The following is a 24,994-nucleotide window of genomic DNA, read 5'->3' as shown; positions in this document are numbered from 1 at the left end:
ATGATGACCCGTATTTATAACATTATTTTCAATTAATATAATTATGAGTAGGTATTATCAATGGTTTATTAAAACAGATATTAAATAACAAAATAAATAAATTATAAATCTAGCCCTAAATTAGCCTGAGGCATTGGTCCCAGGTAGGGTTAGCAATCCGGAACCGAAATGTATGAAATTATCCGGATCTGGATCCGGATCCGCGGATCTTCCCATACATTTCGGATCCGTCGTGCAAACCCTAGTCCCAGGACGCTGGCCGCGTCCCCCCTCTGCACAGCGAGGCTGAGTTTTCGCGCAAAAAAAGGGACAGCTCGTAGGTCGCCAGACACCCGACTAGTTTAGTAGAAATTTCTTTTAATAGTTTTTTTGGTGTCTTATCTACCTAAACATTTATATGTAGCTCTTAGGAATTAACAACACATTCGCCTCTTAACCCTCTGAACGCTAGCGCCAAGAACTTCACTTTGACGCACTTAAGTTATTACGCATATTTAATAAATTGTGCCAAAATTGTGGGCGTTTGTGTGACGTTGTTGTATATGATAAATGGCGAATAAAAGCTTCATTCCTAAGAGCCCATGCGGCAGATAGGGTAGAGAAGGAATGTCAAGGTATAAATGTGAACTTGAGGGCAAATCCAACATTGCTGTTGAGATTAAGGTCGTTTCCGCGCCACTCAGGAAGGAATATTGATATCGCGGCTTATTATTCTGATTGGTGGGTCAGACTGTATTTGTAATTGGCGGTACTCAAACGATTGCAATGAAAACACATAACAACTAGCTCCAAAAATAAGCTACGGCGAAGGTTGGAAATATAATATAATAGAGAGAATAGAGAATAGAGAGGGTTTATTCGTGACTAAAGACGAAAGAAAACAACAAGTACAAAATAAGATTAAGTATTGTGAGCAGCTCAGCCGAAACAATTAGACAATAAAGCCTACAGTGTAATTAGCGACGTCATTGAGAGGCTGTCGGTTATCTGGGCTGCAGCGCAGGCGCAGGCGAAGCCGCGCGGCGCGCGCGCAGTTCGCGCAGGCTGGCCGCGCGTACTACACGTACCTTTTGTCTGACCTTCCGCTCGATCGAGACCACAATCACTCACTTTACGCTCAATGATCCTTTCCTACAATTACATGCAATAATGTAAATTTGCCAGTTTAAACTTAGTCAATATTTTTTCAAGTGATAGTAAAGTGATATTGTAAATATTAGTTTAGTAAATAGTGAAGATTTGTAAAAATGAAGCTTATAGTTTTTGCGGTTTTAATATGTAAAGGGTAAGTTATGTTATGATTAAAAGTTTTTCAGAGTTTGTTTCTCGTATTGTATAATTTAGTGAACTCCTAACTTAATTAGGAAATCAAAACTTAATTCATTAATATGTTCACTTAGGTATCATAAGTAATTCTTGGTAATCGGATACCTATTAGATTGTTTTATTTCTAAATAAAGAGCAACAAAATATTCAGTAGATTATTCGAAATTAATCACTAATCTATCATACCATATTAAATGGACTTAATAAAAAGTCATAGTAAGACCAGGTACATAACAAATACTTACGTAAAAAATATTCGGTAAAATTTATGAAAATACCTACTAATAAATACTCAGTAAACTTTTTCTTGTATGAGTGGATTTAAACCAAAATGATGATTTCCAAATTCGACACATAGGTACTACTAGTTAAGTACGTATTAGGTATAGCGAATTCAAGCTCTGCTGGTCATTCGTGTACCTACCTAAGCTTTTTTTTGCCAATTGGCAAACATGAAGTGTATTTTTATCCTACTACCACTCGAAAGGACTTAAGCAATCAACCTATATTGCATGTTTGTGTCCTTTTGGCGTAAGCTCCACTTTAAGTACTGAATGTAATTTTGAAAATGAAAAATTCAATATGTGTGAAATATCCTAGTTAGGTAAAAGCTTATAAACTGTTTGCTTGCCTGAAAAAACGATTGCGTGAATGCAACGCCAGACAGTACCTAATTTTAAACCTATCACTTTCCATTATATTCTGATTACCTTTCTGTACTTATATTTAAACACTTGTATCGGCGAATTGGTTCTTATCTTATTATTTTGTTCGATATTGTCTTAGATAAAAGAATACATAGTACATTGAAACAACAAACTAAAAGTAGGTATCTGCTATCCTGAAATACGTTTCAAGATAGAAATATATCCCGACATTTCGCAATATCTGTAATTATTTAGTTGTTCTACACATATCTATATTTCATGTCTCTATAGACAATATACACAATGTCTCTTTCTGTTTAGTTACCATACAAGGTATATTTTATCTAAATAATAAAAAATATTCTTAACCAAATTGCATACTTAATAGCAATTTAGGAGTTGCCCAAATTCAATACTTATTTAAAACAGGGGTCATGCATGTGGGGTATAAAGGGGATTCAAAATATATTATATATTGAAATAACTATGCAACGGTTACTTAAATAATCTACCTATGTAATTTATTATGCTTATGTTGACGCATTATTTATTACATAGTTGAACTGAAGGAAAAATAAATATTAGCTAAAATTTTACAATTTAGGCATTGTGGCGCCATTCGGTTTCATGCTTCGTATTTACAAGTGCATTGCTTCGTATTTACAAGTGCATTGCTTCGTATTTACAAGTGCATTGCTTGTATTGTAAGGGTAACAAAGGCAATGGCGAGCTCCGAAAGTCATGAAATGAATGGTTATACTTATTTACTGCCTATATGGACAGTCGTTCCATAAAATAGGTAACGTCATCTATTGTGTGACTATTGACATACTCGTATATTAGTTGTTGAGTAAGTAGGTATGTACCTTCTGAGTTATCTTTGTATCTTTTAATTTACCTATGAATTTAGTCCAGCAAGTCATTACAATGTTATTACGATAATCATCAATGTAAAGACCGTCTTCCCGTCCGCCTGTATATCCTTTCACATACATTTTATATATAAGTACCTATATATAGTTTAATTACTAAGGGTTCTTTTCAGTAAATTAATTATTTTTGATAACAGAAACATAATTTTCGTAAATAAAATCTAATTTATAAAATAACATATTTTCTGCTTTAAAAAAAATTTGTTGAAAGTGGGTTGAATTTAGAAATTAAATTGAAATGATGGTTGTTGCTGTTTGATTTTTTTTTAATAAATTCGGGTTGTATTGTTTTTTCCGAAAAACTATCTTCCTTAATAAAATGTTTTAACGGTCGCGTGAATGAATTTATCGTCTTTTTTCGTTTCTGTACGATACGGTGTACTTGATTAAATTATGCAAATGTATATTTAGCTTGTGCCAACTATGTAATAAGCCCTTGAGAACTATATAACTAGCGGCCAATATTTTTTATATTTAATTTGCATACAATTATAATAACGACTTCGTGCACTCGTGTACCATATTTGCGCTATTTATATGTTTATAGCCCCGCTGATCTAAAATACCTAATTTAATTTTTATAGGCTACCTATAAATATTAAAGTTTTAAAATTAAATGCGCAGACCAGTTTCGCAATACGCATAATGTCAAGGTCACTTTGCTATTTGAACCCGTGTAGTTTTTTATGAGTTTATCTTAGTGGGGCAAAATGGATAAATCTTTTGTTGTTTATTTTTGGGCACCAACAGTTCATTCAATACGTATCTCCCGTGACCCAGATGAGACGTTATATTGAACGTTGCAAATTCTCTGGTTTGTAGGCAAAGGTCGAAGTCAAATGTAGAACAAACCCAAGTTTGGTGATAGGCATCTGGTAATAAACTTGACCTGCTCTCGAACCTTATGCCAAGTTGGTAGGTACCTACGTAATAAGTTTATTTTCTAAGATGAAGAAGAATAGGTACAGTCACTTGCAATAATATATTACATATACACACTGTAGGCCGCAAAAATATCTGACACGATCTTATTTGTAGAGCCAAAAGAGCGTGTCACATATTTTTGCGGCCTTCGAAGAGTAACATACTATTGCAGGTGACTGTACAGTAGAGTCCGGTTAGTACGACTCCGCATATAACAACCAACCGCTTATAGCGACGTAAGTATAGGCACTTGTTTGGTTTTAGTACAAGCTACTATGAAAGTACAACCGTTTATAACGACTCCGCTTATAACGACCGACTGCTTTTAACGACGGAAATTGACACAAAATCCGTCCGTCAAGTCCGGTTACAACGACGAGCGACGTAGTTTTTACGAATAAATTGTTGGTAAGAAGCTTACTCCGTCTAGCGCACCTAACTCCCCTCCCCCCTTTTGCCTATACGGAGCGAGATGAAATAGTCATGTGACTTTTCGTAAACTTGCAAACTAAATAAAACCAACTCCCATTTTTTAATTGAGCTTAAACTTCACACACATAATTATGAAAGTTGGGTAACAATGCAATATTTTGGTAGGTACCTTCGAGCTGATCTGATGATGGACACAGAAAGTGGCCATAGGAACTGTGTGATAAAACAACGTCATCTTGATTAGATCTCCAGACAGAAGAATTACGACTTTTTATTTTACGGGATTCGAGTAATTTGCGGATGACGAGTGAGTACACGTACCTTGAAAAGTGGCTTCTTCTAACTAAACACACAAGTCTCTCCATTTTGGCAAGGTGTCGTAATACTAACGTAAAAAAATATTTTTAAAGAAATGTTTTCTTATTTCTTTGATTGTCACATACGTATTAATAAATACAAAATGATTTTTGATTAAAAAAAATACATATGTATATGTAAATTGGCAGTTCGTTTTGTACGACTTCCGGTTAGTACGACGTAATATCATCGGTCCCTTGGGCGTCGTTATAACCGGACTCTACTGTACTTACATATTATCGGGTGGATTTTAGATAAAAATCGGTTAATCTAGGATTCTAGGCAAACATGGATTGGACCAACTTTTTAATAAGGCAACCTATTACAGTCAGATTATATTGTATTTAAAATAAGCTTTCATTTGATATAATATGCGATGAAAGAACAAAAAAATTTATTTTTAGTAAAATAATAATTAGTAATTACATATACTTATATTTTTTCTCTCCGTACGCAATTTTAAAAGCTATTTGCTAATTGCAATGTCTCAATGTGAATATTATCAATCATTTTTTTCTTATCACAAAAGAAATAACAGTAAAAAAGGGGAGATAATTCCTTATTAGTACATTACGATACAAATGCGAAAAATAGGAAATTCGCATCAACGAGTTGCGAATTACCTATTCACACATGTATGACACAACATGTACATGCATGGTACAACGATTTACATATGGCCCTTTGAATTTTCGACATAGTTGCGTAAGTAGCTTATTATCGCACTAGTGCGGTAAAGCAGCACCATATATGTACAGTAAAAGTTATAACGTATCTCATAATAACAGTGCAAACCAGAAATTATTCGAAAGAATATGTTTTTTTATCTTTGTATAATTTGACGTGATAATACAAAAAGGACAACCGTTCTAATAGTTTACGATTGCACGTGCAGCTTACTGTTGAGTTGACGCCATTGTCATGAGTAAATTACATTTTTACAAAACGTGCGTTACAATTTTTATCTCTTTTAGGAGCAATTAGCTATTTCTACTGGAGACATTGTAAATGTAAGATAACTATTAAAACACAAATTATTATTAATTTTACTTCACTTCTTCAAAAATATGGAACTTAATAAGTATGCGTTTAAATCCTTCGCGTTTTACACATATTAACTCACATTTATAGACACCTTACGTGAAACCTGTGTCGAAACGTCGGTAAATAAAGGTAATAAAATAAATTCGCGATAAACCCGTCTATAAATGTGAGTTAAATTTGTAAGATGTCCGTGGTGATCCAGCGTGGAAATGCTACGAGCATCGTGCATCATGGGCATCTTTGCACCGGGAACGGCAGGGAGCGGTCTGTTTTTTTTAATTTAAAGTTTTAATTTTTATTTGTAAGTGTTAGTTGTAATTTGTATCCTTTTTTGTAACTATAATCTCTTCTTCTTGGTCGCATCCATCATGACTGATGATCGTGGTTGGTGGGTTTTGTTCGGGCACGAACACACTCTCGCCATCGATTCCGGTCCATCGCTTTCCTCACCACGTCATAGAATTTCTGAGATGGTTCCTCGCCTTTGAGTTGGTCAGTCCATCGTGCTGGTGAACGGCCCCGTGACCTTTTGCCATCAGTATTACCAACAACGATTAACCTTTCCAAACTTTCGTCTCCCCTTCTCATTATATGGCCAAAGTAACTTAGGAAGCGTTGTTCACAGATTGTGGACAATCGCACTTTCACGTCGAGTTCCAACAGTATGGAGTGATTCGTGCGCTTAGCTGTCCATGGTATTCTCAGCATACGCCTCCAACACCACATCTCAAAGGCATCGATCCGTTGTTTCTCTCTGCTTTTGATTGTCCACGTTTCGGCTCCATACATAAATATTGGAAATACCAGGGCTCGTACAAGTCTTATTTTAGTGTTTCTGGATATTCCCCGATTACGCCATATTTTCTGAAGCCGCGTCATGGCATCTTTAGCCATTCCTATGCGCCTTTTTATCTCCGGAACACAGCTGCCATCATTACATATCTTTGACCCCAGATATACGAACTCATCAACAGTGTCTATACCCTGGATTGTAAGAGCTGCAGACAGGCGGCCGGCGCGATCCACAATCATCAGCTTGGTTTTGCTTCGGTTGATTGCAAGACCTAACTTCCCGCTCTCGACCTCCAGTCTGTTGACAAGTTCTTGCATGTCAGATATTGAAGATGCCAAAAGGACAGTGTCATCAGCATATCTCAGGTTATTAATTCTCTTCCCACCAACAGCAAACCCTTTGTGCCATCCTTCAAGAGATTTACGGACAATATACTCGCCATAAATGTTAAACAACTATAATAATATTTATTAAATTTTAAGCGTTTTCAATAAAATTACTAGTACCACGCTAGTACCTAATATATAAGTACTCGTACTCGTAGTACCTATTGCATTTCCGCTTCACGCATAACAATTTTATTTATGACATCTATGTTACCTATATCCTTGTTCTACATGTACTCAAATAATAAGTTCAAATAGGTATGTTATTTGCTTTATATGCAATTATTGACATTAGGTTGATAATTCTAATTGTTTTGATAAGTTAATCAGTGACTGGCATAAGAAAACATTAATTAATTTATAATGATAGATCTATATTTCAAAATTTATAATGCATTAGTAGAGTCTGTTCTCAATGAAAACTAACTTTGAACTTTAATGGTCCGGTCTGGCCTAGTGGGTAGTGACCCTGCCTGCGAAGCCGATGGTCCTGGGTTCGAATCCCAGTAAGGGCATTTATTTGTATGATGATACAGATATTTGTTCCTGAGTCATGGGTGTTTTCTATGTATTTAAGTATTTGTATATTATATATATATCGTTGTCTGGGTACCCACAACACAAGCCTTCTTGAGCTTACCGTGGGACTTAGTCAATCTGTGTAAGAATGTCCTATAATATTTATTTATTATTTATTTATAATTGATTTCGTGTTTACTAGTTCTAAAGAAATGTATTTACCTACCTGTAGCGAGCTGCAATTATTGGCCAAAATTTCAAAGTTAAGTAACTTGTTTATTAAATAACTAACCTACAAAACCTAAACTAAATCTAAAAATAAATAAAACTAAACTTAGAATAAATGATTACAAAATATCCACCTGCGGCATGGTGCCGTAGATGCTGGCAGCATTTCCTCGCTGTATCGCAATACTTATTCTTTGTGCGAGCAAGCTGCCAGATCTACGCTCACTTGTTTATTTAGTCGTATGACATTATTACAATTCATGGTCGCTATACAAATTAATATCTAGATTCTTCACCCAATTGGCTGCGTTTCGCTTAGCTTAAATAAATCCAGAGGATCTCCAGTTCAAGTTACTAGATCAAGGAGTAGGATATCATTTGAAAGAGCTTGAGTTGTACATGAAAACGAAGTTGTAAAAGCAACTTCAGATAGGTACGCATCAGGGCCAAATTAGCTATAAGCATTAATTACTAGGTAGCAGCTAACAATTCTAAGTGACGATAACATTTTCAAATTAAAAAGTACCTACTTATCGATAAATAATTCATAAATCACCTTGACTGATTAAATTAGTTAAATCACGCCACTTGGTTTCAATTACATGAAAAATGAGGTTAACTTCATGTAATTCTATAGAATTATGCTTCTATTAGTGATTAATGACATTGGTTAGATTCGAAGGTAATTGCAATAATACGATCGATCAATCGATCGTACGATCAGACTCATAAGTTGCTGGGCCCTTTAATATCTTGTATTTTTTAGGGTTCCGTTGTCAGTTAAGAAACACTTACAGTTCTGCCATGTCCGTCCATTTATCTGTTTGTTCGTCTCTCTACGACTTAACTCTTTACTACTTCACCTCTATTCTTCTAACAAACAGAAATGTCTAGAAATGACGGATAGGAACAGATTATCAAGGTTTTGTTAGATTCGAGAGACATTTATTAATAACGCCATAGTGTTAGCGACTTTGGAGACCGACTGTACCGAGGCATGTGATCGATCAACGCGGAATGTATTACGTCTATACCTAGCTCGGACACTTAAGTTCGTAACCATGTATACTTGGTAAAAATTTATAAAAAAATATATTTACCCTTTAAGGGTGACTCACGCTAGACCAGGGCCCGGACCGTCCGACATGTCATTTTCTATGACGACTGATCGGTGATCACGTGGCGTTTTCCGTAGAAAACGAAGCGCCGGAAGCTCCGGCCCGGCGCCGGCTCTGGGCTATAACCGCGAAAATCGAAGTTCGCAAATTGCGGGGATTTTTCTCTGTCACTCTAATTACGCCTTCGTTGGAGTAAAAGAGAATCGGTTTTCGCGGTAGCCGCTCTGTCTAGCGTGAGTATCCTGGAATGGCTGGAATATTACTTGGATCCATTAAGTGATAGGATGTGTAGCTTCAGCAACGGTTGGCTTTAAACAGGGAGTCAGAGGGTACTAGAGAGTAGAGAGCGTTTATTAGTGGCAAAATAGAATAAGTGATTTTTGTAATTATGCCCTATTATGTAGTTACTAGAGTTGACAGTTGATTAGGGGGCTTATTTGACTTGACAGTAATGCTGATGTAGCTAACAATAGTGGGCAACAACAATAGGGACACCAATAACACTAGTAAATATGTAGGCAACAATATGGCAGCCACGACATAAAGGAAATGTGACGAGTTGGATAGTACGACCGGCTTTTAACATTGACAAAATAGTAAATTTATGACCTGGTGGATAGTGATATTGATGATGATGATTAATGATGTACGAGTACATACCTAGTCATATAAATATTCTGGTAAAGGTCGCGGGAATCCGCTGGATGCGGCTGGCGCAAGACCGGTCATTGTGGCACTCTTTGGGGGAGGCCTATGACCAGCAGTGGACGTCCTCCGGCTGATATGATGATGATGATAAATATTAAAAAAATAACGAATTACGCGAATTTTTGCAAGTACATTTGCAACTTCCATCTGACAAAACAACGCTCTATGAATGGTTAATATATTATTTTATGAGACAAATTATTTTTCTTTTATACAACAAGTCTGCATGAGAGGATTAAGTAGCTTGAGATTTTAATTGTGTTTATAAGTGTCTCCGTCGTGATAAGTAATTAGAAGATTAGTCTGTTGATTCTGAGTGGAGCGCATAAGCTTATGCGGTTATCAGACCCCTTACTGCATGTAATAAAAAATATTTATTGAAATTTGAACTTTAATAGCTGTCAATAGAGTTAAATATCATATCCGCCATATATGGCTTTGTATGCGGTAAGGGGTTAAATAAAACCTGTATTTTAAGTAAATGTCGTAATAACAAATATACGTAGTGCTATAAATAAAGACTGTTTCACACTATAGGCAAATCTAATCTTTTAATTCCTACACATTATCGTATCCATCGATTGATCGCCCCCGAAAACCCCCATATATAGCAAATTTTATTGTAATCGTTAGAGCCGTTTCCGAGATCCATAATTAAAGGTATTAAAAGATAGACAGATATAGGTAAGGAAAATGTTGCTTGCAGTCAGACATGGAATGTAACTTTAAAACGTCAGTCTACTGTGTGGCGCAGGTACTAGGCTCGTAGATTCGTAGATTCGTAACTGAGCCCGGCGGCTAATCCTATTGTCTATTGTTAAGTAAAACCGCACGTGCTACTTACCTGCAAAAAAGGGTCACCCTTATTCTATTTGGCACCTGAGCGCAGGCTAGTCCAACGCTCAAAAACCAGTGTAGTTGCGCTCTCCGATAACGCGCCTCTGTTACGCATCTCGATGACACATTTTAGACTGGTTCTGTAGCGTTCGACTCGCCGGCACTCAGTAACCGAAGTACGCAGGTTTTTATGCAGGTGGTGGTGGCACGTGGCACGAGCGGTTTTACTTAACAATAGACAATAGGATTAGCTCGGGCTCAGTTACGAACCTACGAACTATACTTTTGTATTGAAATGAATAGCGATCTAGATTATGTCGTCGTGGCTCATATTTTAGTGCGTAGTATCAGAACTATCAGAATCGATTTCGATCGGGCGAAGAAAAGTTAACTAGAAACACGCTTCTGTCATATACACGTACCTAATGTTGAAATATCTGGGAGACCGAGCTTTATTCGGAAAATACATAAAAACTCAAAAATGCGCGTTTTCTCAGAGATAAGATTGATTTTTCGCCCCCGAAAACCTCCATATAGTGTCAATAGCTGTACATAGTGTGCATTTGTATCTTGAATTATAGACCAAGATTGAGTGTTATAACACCTTCGCTGCCTGGCGTTTTGCGTATACGTAATAACTAAGGAAATAAGAAATAACGCAAAACGCCAGGCAGCGAAGGTTTTCCTAAAGGACCACCATTGTTATTCAGTACAAGTAGTGCCATTGACATACTTTTATAAGGATTTATAATTCCCACAAGCAAAATAAAATTGAAAAACTGAAGGTATTTTTAATATTGCGTTGTAGTTGGATTTAAAATAAGTCTGTCAATTTTAAGGTTGCTTTTTTCCTCCTCCTTTTGGCTTAAGGGGTCATCCATTAATTAAATCATACGTAAGGGGGGGACGTCACACCAAGGAGGGAGGGGTTTGCCAAACGTGACCAAGTGTGACAATGGGGGGAGGGGTAAAAAAAACTAGGAATTCGTGGGATATAATTAATGGATGACCCCTAATGTGTTGTCATGTCAGTTTGAATGTTACAGTTATTTTGACTGCTACATAATATATTTTAGGATTACAGTTATATATGCAAAAGAAAAGTCATTTAATAATTCGTTTACCTTTTTCATTTTCAAATATCAGAAAGGCTGAACGAATTGATTGAGGTTTACCTTATCTTATAATTTCGAGAGCACTTGCTTGATCTTTTGTGCTATTACCCCCTTAATTGAGGTTAATTTTCTGTACCATGAATAAATAATATTTGAATTTCGCCGCTACTTAATTTAGCCTTATAATATGTTACGTATGCACTTCATACATGTCCCAAAATGTAAAGTAAAATCAAGTTCCATAATTACTTTTTGTCCAAGGTAATTTGATCAATATGTCTAACTAATTTCATACTCAGACAAATAATTAGTGTGGCAATAAAAATGTGGCACAATAAACCTTTCTACTATTAAATTTATGTAACACAGTTTGTTGATTGACAAGCAAATTAACTTTTTGGCAAACATGTTCGCTGTGGGGTAATTGCAAAAAATGCAATCTATGCTAAAGTTGAATGCTCTAGTCTCTAGACGATCTACTTTCTCCTAGAACAGACAAATCAATCTAAAAATTGTACGCAATTTAAGAAGAAAAAAAGCTTATAGGTACAGGTTCAACATACATTGATAAGATTAAAAAAAATGAAATTGTAGCTACTTATATTTAAAAAACTAATTTGTCTCTGAAATTTGTATCGCATTTAACTAATCCAATTAATATTTTTATAAATATATCAGTTCTCATATAAGAAAAGAAAATTTACGGAAGGAGAGCGGAAAACTATTTAACGTCTTCAGTCCAAGTGGGTATCATTATTTGCTTTCAGCCGAATTAGCTACGTAGGTATAACTATAAGTACATCTGTATTTAATTCCCGCCGTATATCGTCAAATAATTTCGCCAGACAGATCTGACTGACACATCTTTACGCATATCTCTGTGGCTGTGACCACAACCTTTTTTGAGGGCTGGATCCGCGCCTGATCTCTGGATATGTACATGGACATCCATACTTCAGAAATTTGTTAAAGGGGTCGTACGGGTATTATTTATATGAGAACCAGCAAATGTATATATAAATAAAAACTCGCAGCTAAATAATAAAATAAATACTTGGTGTACTTACCTATACAGAACTAAGCACGGTTCAGTATCGTGATTATAACAAAAAGGTTTATAAAAACTTTACTTTTTCATCTGATACTAAATGAATATGCATATAAAATACCTACCTCAGCAAAAACTTGCTCTAGACTCAAAACTCGAGTTGAATTTCCATATTAGCATTCTGTAGGTATAGAGGAGAATTTAGGTTCGCATGGAGTGAAAGAGGCTATTTACTAGCTTGTTGCAAGCTGCACTACGGGCTGCACAAATAGCTTGCAAATTTACAAATAAACCTTTAGGTAAATTGTGTATGTCCTAAGACTTAAAAGAGGTAACACTCCAATCGACCTTCTCTTTGCATTTTTTTTCGAACCATGGTTCATTTAAGGTTGTTTGGGTTGGTAAAGTAAACTGAGTACCTCTGAACGAATTTGTTATAGCTAAGCGACGAGAAAGATATCATATCACAGCATTTTTAGAAGAACAGTATTTTCTGTTTGGTTTATGTGCAAAAAATGATTTCTCGTTTCCACTAATTTTATATCTGCTATTCCAATGGCCTACCCATACTTGGAACCTAAAAACTATAAAGAAACTTAGTCAGCAAAACTTTAAAACTAAACGTGATGTGATGACGCACCTGTACTGTTAATTGTGTCGTTTGTCGTTCATTTTCCATGGGTTTTGTCTGTAGTAAAACAAAAGAATATCTGAAAAATACATTCACCGGTAATGCTTCACTAATATTTAAAGACATGGTACTGGCTATTCTAAATTTATTTTTTTAATTACCGATATAATAACGAAAACGTAATTAGCTGCTCGTTCTAGGGCTATTGTAGAGCAGCAGCAATATAACAGCCATTAGTATTTTTTTAATGCCTCAGCTCATTGGGACACGCAATTCAAGGGTGTCACAGGCCTATTCGGATTTCGAGATAATCACAAGATTTAGAAACGATTTAGAGATCAGCTAGATCTACATTAGATATCGACTAGATGTGACTTGGATATCTAAGTCATAACTTGTCGAAATCGTTCAAGAGGACAACACAACAACAAATATCTTTAAATTATCCATATCGTAACTTGTTGAAGTCTAGTAGAAATCTAATTCATTTTCCGAATCGAGCCGTCAGTCATGTTTAATGTTTTTGTCGATAACGAACTGACAGACATTTTTATATGGAGCACCGGTCACGTAAAAAGTAGGCATTTTTTGGAAGTTTAGCACATTGATTTAAACGTATTTTTTCAATTACTTTTTAAATTTAGCCCATCCAAAAGCGACTTGGAGGAACTGTCATAGGTATCGTCATTCGGCGCGCCAGGTATAGTGATAATTTTTCAAATTTATGAGATAGTTACTGCCTCTGGGCATGCACTCTCCAACGTTAACAGTATTTTATAATTTAAAAATAAAATCAATATTTTACGTACCACAAAAGTATAAGGATATGATTCTATAAAGGAATTCATCTAGAGCGAAATCCTTGGCGGAACCATGCAACACTGCATTCATGTTTTTATATCATGCATAAAAAACTAGCCACCCCGCACCCGTTCGATAGCAACAAAGTCACGCCTAATACCTAATATAAAAATATACGTAGGTAAGTATAATTTAAGTAGGTTATTGTTATATATAACTATGAGTACATATATATCAATTTGAAATCTGTATTGAAAATACGGCCGAATGATATCTAGGTGTTGATTAATGTCTTCGTGTTAATACTGTCATTAAGAGGCCTATAATTTTATAGGTACGTGGTAGGTAATTATAATTATTCGTGTACTTATTCCATAATCCGTACTATAGAGTCCATGTAGAGATAGATTTTCAGGACATTCGAATGGTCAGTAAAATTTGTCTTCGAGTACCTACTGACACTACTTCACTAGCCTATCGCTAATAATTATATGTATGTACATACCTAGCTAGAGTTAAGCCAAGAAAAGTCTACAGCGATTTTGATAGCCCACGCAGTGCAAGTGTTATTTATACGTCATAATTTCATAGAAGTTTGACGTTTAAAGTAACAATTGCACTTCGTGGGCTATCAAAATCGCTGCAGACTTTTCTCGGTCTAACTCTATCCTTTTTAATTTTTGTTAACAGCCCTTGTTCATTTTTAACCGACATCAAAAAAGGAGGAGGTTCTCAAATCGCCGGAACCTTTATTTATTGGCCAAATTTGAAGTTTTAAGAATTCACTGTCATTCCTTGACACAGATAATTAAACAAGTAAAATGTAATTTTTTATTCAGCCTTCCTTTCTGAATAATGAGATCAGTGAGTATCGAATCACAAATGTATTTACTTATAAATAAAAAATTGGAGCCACTCAGTCTGTCGCCTCTTATTACCTTGACAGCAAAACGTTATGTAAGTTAAGTAAATTTGTCTACAGGGTCATTTATAATGAGTTTGACTTTGGTAAAGTCTGTTGAACTCTGTAAATTGTTGCTGTCTGTGTCTATGTTAAATTTCTTGTTTGCTGTCAGTTGCTTTTAAAATAATAGTTATTTGTTTTACAAGGGGGCAAAGTTGTTGTTTAACCGGTCGTGCTTATATTGATACCCGAGCAAGCGAAAGATTCCAAAATTGAACCACGAGCGTAGCGAGTGGTTCGAAAATGGAATCTTGAGCGTTGCGAGGGTTTCAAAGCACGAGGGTTAAACAAAATTTGCCCCCGAGTGAAACACAAAATTTTTCACCACACCAACTCGAAGCAAATATTAAATGTAAAATATCAAACAAAATCAAACCAAATCAAATCCAAATGAATGTTATTAAATATTTATCATCCAAAATCATCATTTAGAAGCCAATTCTATCAGCAAACATAAGAAAACAACTCAAAATTTGCATTTGATTACTTTGCCTCACATGTGAATAAAATGCAACTTTGCTATCAGTTTTTGGAGTGCAAAGTAAGTCTTTCCGAGCTGGTGTGGTGAAAAGTCATTTATACTATCTATCTCAAAAAACATGTAACAGATCATTAAGGTACCCGGTAAAAAAAAATAGTATGTATTATGTTTGGTTTATGGAAGTGGTCGAGATAATCAAAAATATAATATCACGTACTGCCTGACAATAGAGGCGTTTTCAGATATTTGTGAACACCTTGGCCGCTGCAATATATCTGATGGCGATTGTACACTAGGTAACAATAATAACTTCGACTGAGATAGTGAACGCCCATTTATGTCATCCGCATGAATTATTAAATGTCTGCGTTACATTTAAACGGTTTAAATCACTCGGTATCACCAGTTATTTTCATTCGACGACATAAACTGTTGTAATTACCCTAACGCACCTAACTTAAACATATGATACGCTCTTATACGACGGCCGTGTCGCTAGATTCCCAATGTCGCGAGCTGTCAAAAACATAAACGTGCGAAAATTATTACAAGTTAGGTTTAATTACGCGGCGTTATTTGCTTTACTTAACTTTATCAAACTAATTACATATGTAGTTCAGAGTTTGTTTCGTATAGTAATTATATGATTTATATACTGTTAATGATTTCAAGTTAGATACTGTAATTTAACATTCAGTAGAGTCTGTGCGGAATGAGAAAAGTGGTGGAATGTATAGGGACCATTACATTCCACGACTCTTCCATTTCTATCGTTCCGAACAGACTCTAGATAATAATTTCATAAAGGGTGACTCACGCTAGACCTTTTTTTTTTCGTGAGTCGAGCCGTCCCAATTTCTATGACGGCTGATCGGTGATCACGTGGCGCTTTTAGATAGGAAAGGAAACGAAGCGCCGGAAGCTCCGGCCCGGCCTCGGCCTGGTCTAACGGGAGTCAACTTTAATGGTTTCTTTCTGTTTCTATTGCAGATACGCCGAGATACTAAACTTCTCAGGCGGAGTTAGGTCCAATTACACATTCCCGAAGGATTTCGTCTTCGGCGTGTCTACTGCTGCCATACAAATTGAAGGAGCTTGGAACATAGATGGTAAACAATGATTGATCGCTGTTGTTTTTTTTATCATTTGGACCGTTTACCTAATTCATCATCATCATCATCATTCTAGCCTTCAGTCGCCCACTGCTGAGCAAAGGCTTCTCTTCGTGTACGCCACTTATCCCGGTCCTGAGCTAGTCTCATCCAAAAGCGCCCCGCGATTTTCCGAATGTCATCCACCTAATGAGCCAACCTAACTACCACCTAGTTATCGAATGAAAAGCAGAAAAACTGAATAGTTTACAATTTGACCTTAACAAAACTTATAAATTTCCAGGCAAAACACCGAGTATATGGGATAACCTAATTCACAATAACAGAAGTTTTGTGAGAGACCGCTCAACGCCAGAGGTTGCGGCGGACTCCTACCACTTATACAAGAGGGATGCTGAAATGGTCCACGAACTCGGAGTGGATATTTACCGCTTCTCCATATCGTGGCCTAGAATCCTACCTACAGGGTTAGCCAATGAAGTCAACCCTCTTGGCATACAGTATTATAAAAACCTAATTGACGAGTTGATAAAGTACAATATCACGCCCATGGTGACGATTTACCACTGGGATTTACCACAGAAACTACAGGATGTGGGTGGCTGGAGTAATGCTCATATAGTCGATTATTTCACCGACTACGCAAAGGTTCTGTTCGACAACTTTGCAGATAAAGTAAAGTACTGGATTACTTTCAACGAGCCGATGCAGACCTGTTTGGAGGGCTACGGGGGCACCACCCGTGCGCCGTCGCTCAACCGCCATGGCATCGCCGAATACCTTTGCACGCATAACCTCCTTAAAGCCCACGCTAATGTGTATCATCTATATAGCCAACAATACCGCTCTTTGTTTGGAGGTAATGTGACATAAACACTTGGGAAAGCTTCGAACACAAAATAATGCCATTAAATTGATTGACTCCATTATATTTTAGGTAAGATCGGCATGTCCTTGGATTCCAATTGGGCGGAGCCGAAGACAAATTCTGCAAAGGATAAGCAAGCGGCTGAGTTGTATTTGAAAACACATGTGGGTATTTCTGGATCAAGCTTATCTAAAGATTAGATTAGGGTTAAAAAAAGACTAACATTAGTGGATGTTTAATTATTTGACTCTATTTACCTTATTTTTACAAAATTATCTGTTATAATATAACCAGTGTTGGCATCAATCTGAACGAAATAAATCCGAATTGATCAATCCGAATTGATCAATTCGAATTGATTCAATTCTGATTGACGCGTCAATCCGATTGAATCGATTGGAATTGACGCATCAATCCTCAATTCGGATTAAATCAATTCTCAATCTAGATTAACCATAGTCCCTTTCCCTTCCCTAAGATTACTTTTCAAAGGTGTCCTTTTTTGGGACTTACTTACTGGATTTTAAAGTCGATATTTGAGGTTCCCAGAGGTTCGAAAACATGTTCCTGATGTCAGTATTGACTGATGTCCCTTTTTGGGACATATTTAGAAAGTGGCCGATTATGTTCATATTGGTAATCGATGTTGACCATAGGTCCCGATAACTGTTTCCGACGTCAGTATTGAAAGATGTCCCTTCCATTTCGGGACATTTTTTATAATTGATCGTTGGCACTTTAAAACGATATCTGAGATTTCCAAAGGTTCCGTAACATGTTTCCGACGGCAATAAAGACGGAGTTTCCTTTTTTTTGGACATTTATGGGACATTTCTTTAAATTAACCGATTGCGTTCAAAATCGATATCTGAGGTGCCCAAAGGTTCCGAATCATGTTTCCGACGGTAATATTCCGAGATGCCCTGTTTTGGGGTAGTAAAGTAAGTACGCGGCTAAAGTGTAGAATCTAAATATTGCCGTTGAAACCATGTTTTGCACCTCAGATATCGATTTTGAATGCAAGCAGTCACTTTCAAAGAATGTCACTAAAATGTCCCATAAATCCCATAACAGGACACCTTTCAATATTGCAGTTGAAAAGATGTTTAGAAACCTCTGATTACCTCAGAGATCGATTTTAAACGCAATCGGGTAATTTCTAGAAATGTCCCAAAAAAGGACATCTCTCAATATTTCCCTCGAAAACAAGTTTCGAAATCTTTGGGCACCTCAGATATCGATTTTGAACGCTATCGGTTAATTTCAAGGAAAATCCCGAAAATGTTCCAAAAAGGACATCCTTCATATTGCCGTCGGAAACATGTTTCGGAACCTTTGGTAAACTCAGACACCGCTTTTGAACGCATTTGGTCAGTTTAGAAAAATGGCCTAAATAAAAAGGACATTAGGTAGGTACATACAAAGTAATCGTCAATCCGAATTGACGATTGAGGATTGAGGATTGACCGATCAATTCGAATTAATGATTAGTAATCGTCAATCCTCAATCAGTAGATTTAGAATTAGTTTCGTCAATCGTCAATTCGGATTGATCGGTCAATCCTCAATCGTCAATTCGAATTGATTTTTTGCCAACACTGGTTATAACCTTTCAAGTAGGAGGAAACCGGCTCCCGGACAGTGGTCTTTTTAAGAAGCTAAAACACGAATATTTTGGGCGCATGAATAAATGTTTGATTTGTACATGTATTTTCCTAAACTTAAATTAATCGGATAATCAAAAGGTTAAAAATTTAGTTTTTTTCTTCTTGCAGGTTGGCTGGTACGCGCACCCCGTTTATTCCGCAGAAGGCAATTATCCCCCAGAACTTATAAAGCTGGTCGACGAGAAGAGCAGACAACAGAACTACAGTCGTTCTCGCTTGCCGAAGTTTACCCCCGAGGAGGTCGCCTATATTAGAGGCACCGCCGATTTCTTCGGCTTGAATCACTACACTACATATCTCCTTAGTATGGCAGAAGGGGAAGTAGGGGCTATACCGTCTCACGAAAATGACGTAGGCATCGTCAGAGTTCAAGATCCTAAGTGGCCGTCCCGGTCGTCATCCACCTGGCTCAAGGTAAAGCAATGCACTTTATAGTCACACAGTTTTTCAATTCGGGTTAACAAAATAACAGAATTTTGCGCACACCACAGTTTGCGCATTAACTACAATCGTGCCTTACAATTAGGCACCATTGTAGTTAATAGCCGTAGTCAACAGCTAACAAACCGATAACGTTATGCAAAGGAGACTCGTATAGATCTATTGTTGACACCTATCTACTGTGGAAATAAACTAGTGTTTCCATGACCTATAGTGAAAGTATGTATTAACTATTGCAAGCGCAGAGCAAAAATTTTTAAGCTTCTGTACTTACGTAAATGAAATTTTAATGTTAATGATGAATCAGACTACTTGTTTGGGGAAGAACCCTGAATGCGAGGTCAACTTATTTTGACTGTCATTTATTTTGTTGATATATAGTTCTTAACTGTCTATATCTGTCTATCTACTTCCACTTACAATTAGTGTAGTTATCTAAATTACCTTCATATACATAAGTAATATGTAAATATAAAACATATAAAAGCTTTAAATTTCAATGACGCAAAAGAACGTACCTACCTATAATCATAATTTATACAGCTATATTCAGGTACCTAAATATAATATATCTGCAATCAAATAAAAAATCTTCCAGGTGGTGCCCTTCGGTTTCCGAAGACTACTGCGGTGGATCTCCACAACATACAACAACGTCCCCATCATCGTGACTGAGAATGGGTACGCAGACTACGATGGCGTGGACGATTACTCGCGAGTCTCCTACTACAGCCACTATCTGAACGCGTTGCTGCACGCCATACATGAGGACAAGAGCAACGTGCAGGGGTACTTTGCGTGGAGCTTGATGGACAACTGGGAATGGGATGATGGATTTGTGTAAGTATTTACAAGTAATGAATCTCAGGTAAAATATGAACGGCGTCGTCAGTGGCTTTATAACTCGCTGGTGCCGTGCAAGCATCGATATTATCTTCTTTATTAAAATTAGGAATCAATAATGATTGGGCCTGTGGGGAATACCTAAAACAGTTTTGTCTCCAAGGGAGTTCGATGAAAACAAAATCGGTTTGGAACCTCTGTTTTAATGAAACGTACCTAGTCCACGCATTCGTTACATTACAATGCGTCGTGTAAAACTCCCACATTTTAACAACTTATTATGAGAAGACGCGTAATTTGAAAGCGTACCTAGGACAATATAATACGTACTTTATCAATGTTGCGTAATGGAAAAAGCATCAGTGTAGATATTATATCGAGGCTGCGGGTCATTACCCGCCTTAACGCGCGTTTATTGCGGTAATGCGCGTCGGGGGTGAGTCGATAGTCATAACCTACGGTCTTAAAGGGCTGGAGCCGGCTGTTCCACAATAAACATGTTAAAACTTCCTAGAAAATCAATTTTATAAGCCATTATTAATTTAATAAGTAAACGCGAACGTGACACAACGAAGATATTTTCGTAGAAAACCAGAGAGTTCAATGGTTAACTGACGGAAACCATGTCAGTGCCGACAACCTTGAAAAAAAATCACAATTACCATAAAAAATACTATACTGGTAAGAGATGATGACCGGCTGGACTCGTGTAGATATAACAAATGATGCTCGAGGTAGAGCAACTTTGCTGTCTTGAATTACAAGAGCTTGTAACATCTGTTGACTCCATGCACCCCAAATGTCCTCCTTTATCAAACACATGGCAGAACCTATATCTCTATTACGGTGAAACCGCTCATTAAGCATCATACTGGGCTGGCTGAGATGCAGGATCAGTATCGCTGTTATACGCGCTATCGGCATGTGCATCCGAGGCACACGCCGCCGCTTTAAGACCACTGCCAGGTGGCTTAGGTTCGACAACGGTTTTTCACGACGTTTATTTATTTAATTATTAATAAACTTGTATGGGCAGTGTATTTTGTGACCACCACACAAAAAAAAATACAAGAGTTGGGAGTCAGTCAGAACAAACCAAAAATATTATATTTATATGAACAATAATATACATATGTACTTCTCCGGTAACATAGGTACATACAAAAAATACGGTCGAATTGATAACCTGTTTTCAAGTCGGTTAAAATAACATATTACAATCGTGGAAATAAAGCCTGAGAGCTATACCTACCTCATTCGTACCAGCTGATTAAATAATAAACCGTGTAAATACGGCAGCCAGCTTATTTTTACTACCAACATTCTTATACTTTTATGTGTGACATATATTTAAATATATGTACATTGTGTATGAAAGTTCTATAAAAATCTCTAAATACTTGTCTATCTTCTTGTTACCAAGGTGTTTGGCCTAAAATAAAATAAAAATTGTTTTTAATATTAAAGCCAATATTGAAAAACAATTTTTATTTTAAATTTCAAATCAAGTAATATTTAACTTGGGCCTAATGAAATTAGTAACTGTCAATCTTTATTAAATCGTTGCGTGAACTAACCATTTTCCGATTGATGAACTAATATCGAAAGAACAGGCCGCGTAGCCAAGATGTCGATCGCTTACGCTCCGTAGCGATCGAAACGCAACTGTCACTGTCGCACTAATATGGAAGAGTGATAGAGAGACATAATGCTTGTCGTTGTCGAAGCGATAGCGATTGTAACCTTGGCTAGGCCGGCAGGCCGCGTAGCCAAGATGCCAATCGCTTACGCTCCGTAGCGATCGAAACGCAACTGTCACTGTCGCACTAATATGGAAGAGTGATAGAGAGACATAATGCTTTTCGTTGTCGAAGCGATAGCGATTGTAACCTTGGCTAGGCCGGCAGCCTCCTAGCCCAGTTGGCAGTGACCCTGCCCACGAAGCTTGAAGTCTCGGGATCGAATCCTGGTTAGGGCATTTATTTGTGTGTTTATCACAGATGTTTTGTTCGAGTTATGGATGTTTTCTATGTATCTAACTCTAACACAAGCCTTATTGAGCTTACCGTGGGATTAGGTCGATTTGTGTAAAATTGTTTTATTTTAAGTACCTATTAATTAATATAATATTATTTACAACTAGAGTTACGCACTGCGCTAGAGTTAGCGCAGTTACGCACTATCTTCACAGTACATTTAACGAGTAAGTATGCTTAATTTAGACGGTTCCTAAAATGTTATAAAGGTTAACACAAACAATACAAACATAAAGATCGCATTACAGATAATTACCTATACCCTTCTCTACCCATTCAATATTCGGTTGTGCCAATCTCAATCGTCGGACTGAATAACGTAGAGGTACCAAACTCTATAGTTCGTTTTTTTTAGCATTAGAAAGAACTCCACAGAAGCAAGCGTGCAGTTTTTGTCAGGCTCTTTAATTGTTAATAATTATTGAATTATCTAATGTAGCATGGTCAATACATGTAATTTACTTCAAATTATTACCGCTCTAAGTGCCGGATTTGGAACCACAAGCTTACTTCTGCGAAGTTCTTTCTAATGCTAAAAAAAACGGACTATACAGAGAACTGCTATTAAATTAAATTTTATCTAATGTTACAATTACACAAATGAAATAATTATAACTTATCAATGACTACTTGAAGCATTTACATGTTTACCTTATCCAGCCTTTTAAAGGATACAACTATCAATTTATCTCGACGCGGATTTACTTTTTTTTAATAAATTATTGAATGTATAAAGTAAAATTAGAACGCACCACCACCATTATCACCACCAGTAGCGTTTTGTACAGTCGCCATCAAATATATCGGAGCGGCCAAGGTGTTCACAATATCTGAACACGCACTCTAACTCCTTAACAATAGAGGCGTGTTCAGATACTGTGAACACCTTGGCCGCTCCGATATATTTGATGGCGACTGTACTGAAAGCCTGCTATTGAAATCAAGTTTGTATCATATTTCTGAATAAGACGCCATCAGCCCTGTTTCCTCACAGATTTAATTGTAATGAGCTCGAACACACCTTGTCCATTAATAGAGACATTTCTCGGAACCATTATCTCAATGCCTGTGATAGAGGGATTTACTTAGTGTATAATTATGTATGTATACTAGGCAAATTAATGCAATTAAACAAGTACGTATGAACAAAGTATACTTACCACTAAGTAAGTACTATAAATGTAGATAATAAGGCAATAAAGATAAAGCTGATTTCTCAGGTTTTGCACAAGATTAATGATAATGAAAATAGAAAATAGCAAACTTGAAGGCTTGTAGAAAACATATGGGTACCTACATTCTATTACGATTCTGAGGCACTAATTAGGTTTTAATAGAGTAGACATCCTTTGTTAAAATTAAATAAATGTTTTTAGCCTGTCGGGGTGGGTTAAAAGAGGTCTTGTTCGACTTTACTGTAGTAGGTCTGTTATTAAAAATACCTGAAAGTGCCCTGTTGCTATCAAAAATGTCAAGCGAAATAGGTATTTTGTGTACCTATTGCTTGGCGGGGCTGTTCAATGCTTAACAACTTTTTGAGCCATTCGCTATGGTCATGGTTTTATTCTAAATCCTAAACTTTCAACGTAATATCGAATACCACACTTGAATAGCACATAAGTAACTATTACATCTTTCAACTTTCTCTAGTAGATAAACATGTAGGTACGAGCACATAAGTGCACTCTCTGCGCCCTAATGGATAACGGTGGCTCGTATAGTGTGTACTCGCTGGAACAAAAGACAATGGGGATGGCTACTGTCGTATACAATAACAGTATATTCTCTAGTAATAGTCATTGTGACACACGAGTTTTGTCTATAAAATCTCGGTCTTGGTTTTGTCTATAAAAACTAAACTCGGTTTGCGAAACTCTCACTTTTGGGCTATTGTAGCTCGGGCGATTTTCCGCAACTCGACGTCTTGCGCTTATTTTGCGTGATAGGGGGTGGGCTAGTCTTGCCAGCCCAGCTCCTCGAGGAATCCTATCAAACCTTTTGGGCTAATTCTGAGTGACGGGAATATCCGGAAATCTTGTTGAAACAACTTCTCGTTGCAGTGTTTTGTTATTTATATCACCCGATTTCTAATTTATCTCGATTTACAAAATTATTCCAGAGCCGAGGATAGTTGGCAAATAAAACAATATATCAGTCAAACGTTCTGTGTTATAATTTCACTCGTCACATTTGTAAATGCATTTGCAGGTCCCGCTTCGGTCTGTACTTGGTCGACTTCAAGAGCCCAAAGAAGACACGCACGGCCAAGCGTTCGGCGCGGCTGTACACAGACGTGGTGTCCACGCGGCGGCTGCCCGCAGACTACGACCCTGAGGACTTCTCCGCGTTCTCCGGAGCCGCCACACTGGCTCCCACTCTGCTCCCCCTCCTAGTCCTCTACAGGCCTTAGTTACCCTTACATACCTTTTTGTTATGTAAAAATCTTTAAATTAAATTACATTTAAATATTCTTAAGATTCATTATCAACTTGATCCCTAAATTAAGCTTAAGCTAGCACTGAAGAACTCCAGAGCGGCCTAGCCGCTTTAATACTCGACGGTCATAAGCTTGCTGGCGTTGTCGCGCGCGACGTCGCGCTTCAGCTGCGCCTGGATGGAGGCGAAGGACTTGCCCTTGGTCTCGGGCAGCATCACCAGCATGAACACCAGCCCGAGGAACGAGAATGTTGAGAAGCCCCAGAATACTGTGTAAATGCCACATGAGTCCCTGACCAC

The 24,994-nt window shown here is 37.0% G+C and overlaps 2 protein-coding genes across 2 annotated transcripts in view; one reads left to right on the top strand and one right to left on the bottom strand.

Moving 5' to 3' along the window:
- Positions 1–1,024: 1,024 nt before the first annotated feature.
- On the top strand, positions 1,025–24,728 carry LOC134679982 (myrosinase 1-like). Its single transcript, XM_063538949.1, has 7 exons — positions 1,025–1,285; positions 16,282–16,400; positions 16,687–17,262; positions 17,341–17,435; positions 19,047–19,352; positions 19,978–20,219; positions 24,467–24,728. Exons 1-7 carry the CDS (start codon positions 1,248–1,250, stop codon positions 24,666–24,668), a joined length of 1,578 nt encoding a protein of 525 aa, XP_063395019.1. The 5' UTR covers positions 1,025–1,247; the 3' UTR covers positions 24,669–24,728.
- The window catches only part of LOC134679983 (facilitated trehalose transporter Tret1-like), a 30,982-nt gene continuing 30,397 nt past the window's right edge, over positions 24,410–24,994 (bottom strand). Inside the window, exon 5 of the mRNA XM_063538950.1 lies at positions 24,410–24,994. Within this exon, the coding sequence (XP_063395020.1) occupies positions 24,806–24,994 (189 nt within the window). The 3' untranslated portion in view covers positions 24,410–24,805.

Source organism: Cydia fagiglandana, chromosome 3 (assembly GCF_963556715.1).
Source record: "Cydia fagiglandana chromosome 3, ilCydFagi1.1, whole genome shotgun sequence".
In the NCBI taxonomy this organism is placed as follows: Eukaryota; Metazoa; Arthropoda; class Insecta; order Lepidoptera; family Tortricidae; genus Cydia; species Cydia fagiglandana.
The sequence above is the reverse complement of the archived record's forward strand: the minus strand, read 5'-3'. Positions and strand labels throughout refer to the sequence as shown.

Bases quoted from the DNA above. Each gene is read 5' to 3' on its own strand.
- LOC134679982 (XM_063538949.1), top strand. From the start codon at position 1,248: ATGAAGCTTATAGTTTTTGCGGTTTTAATATGTAAAGG. The intron at 16,401-16,686 runs GTAAACAATGAT...ATAAATTTCCAG, and splicing joins AGGAGCTTGGAACATAGATG to GCAAAACACCGAGTATATGG. The intron at 19,353-19,977 runs GTAAAGCAATGC...AAAATCTTCCAG, and splicing joins CGTCATCCACCTGGCTCAAG to GTGGTGCCCTTCGGTTTCCG.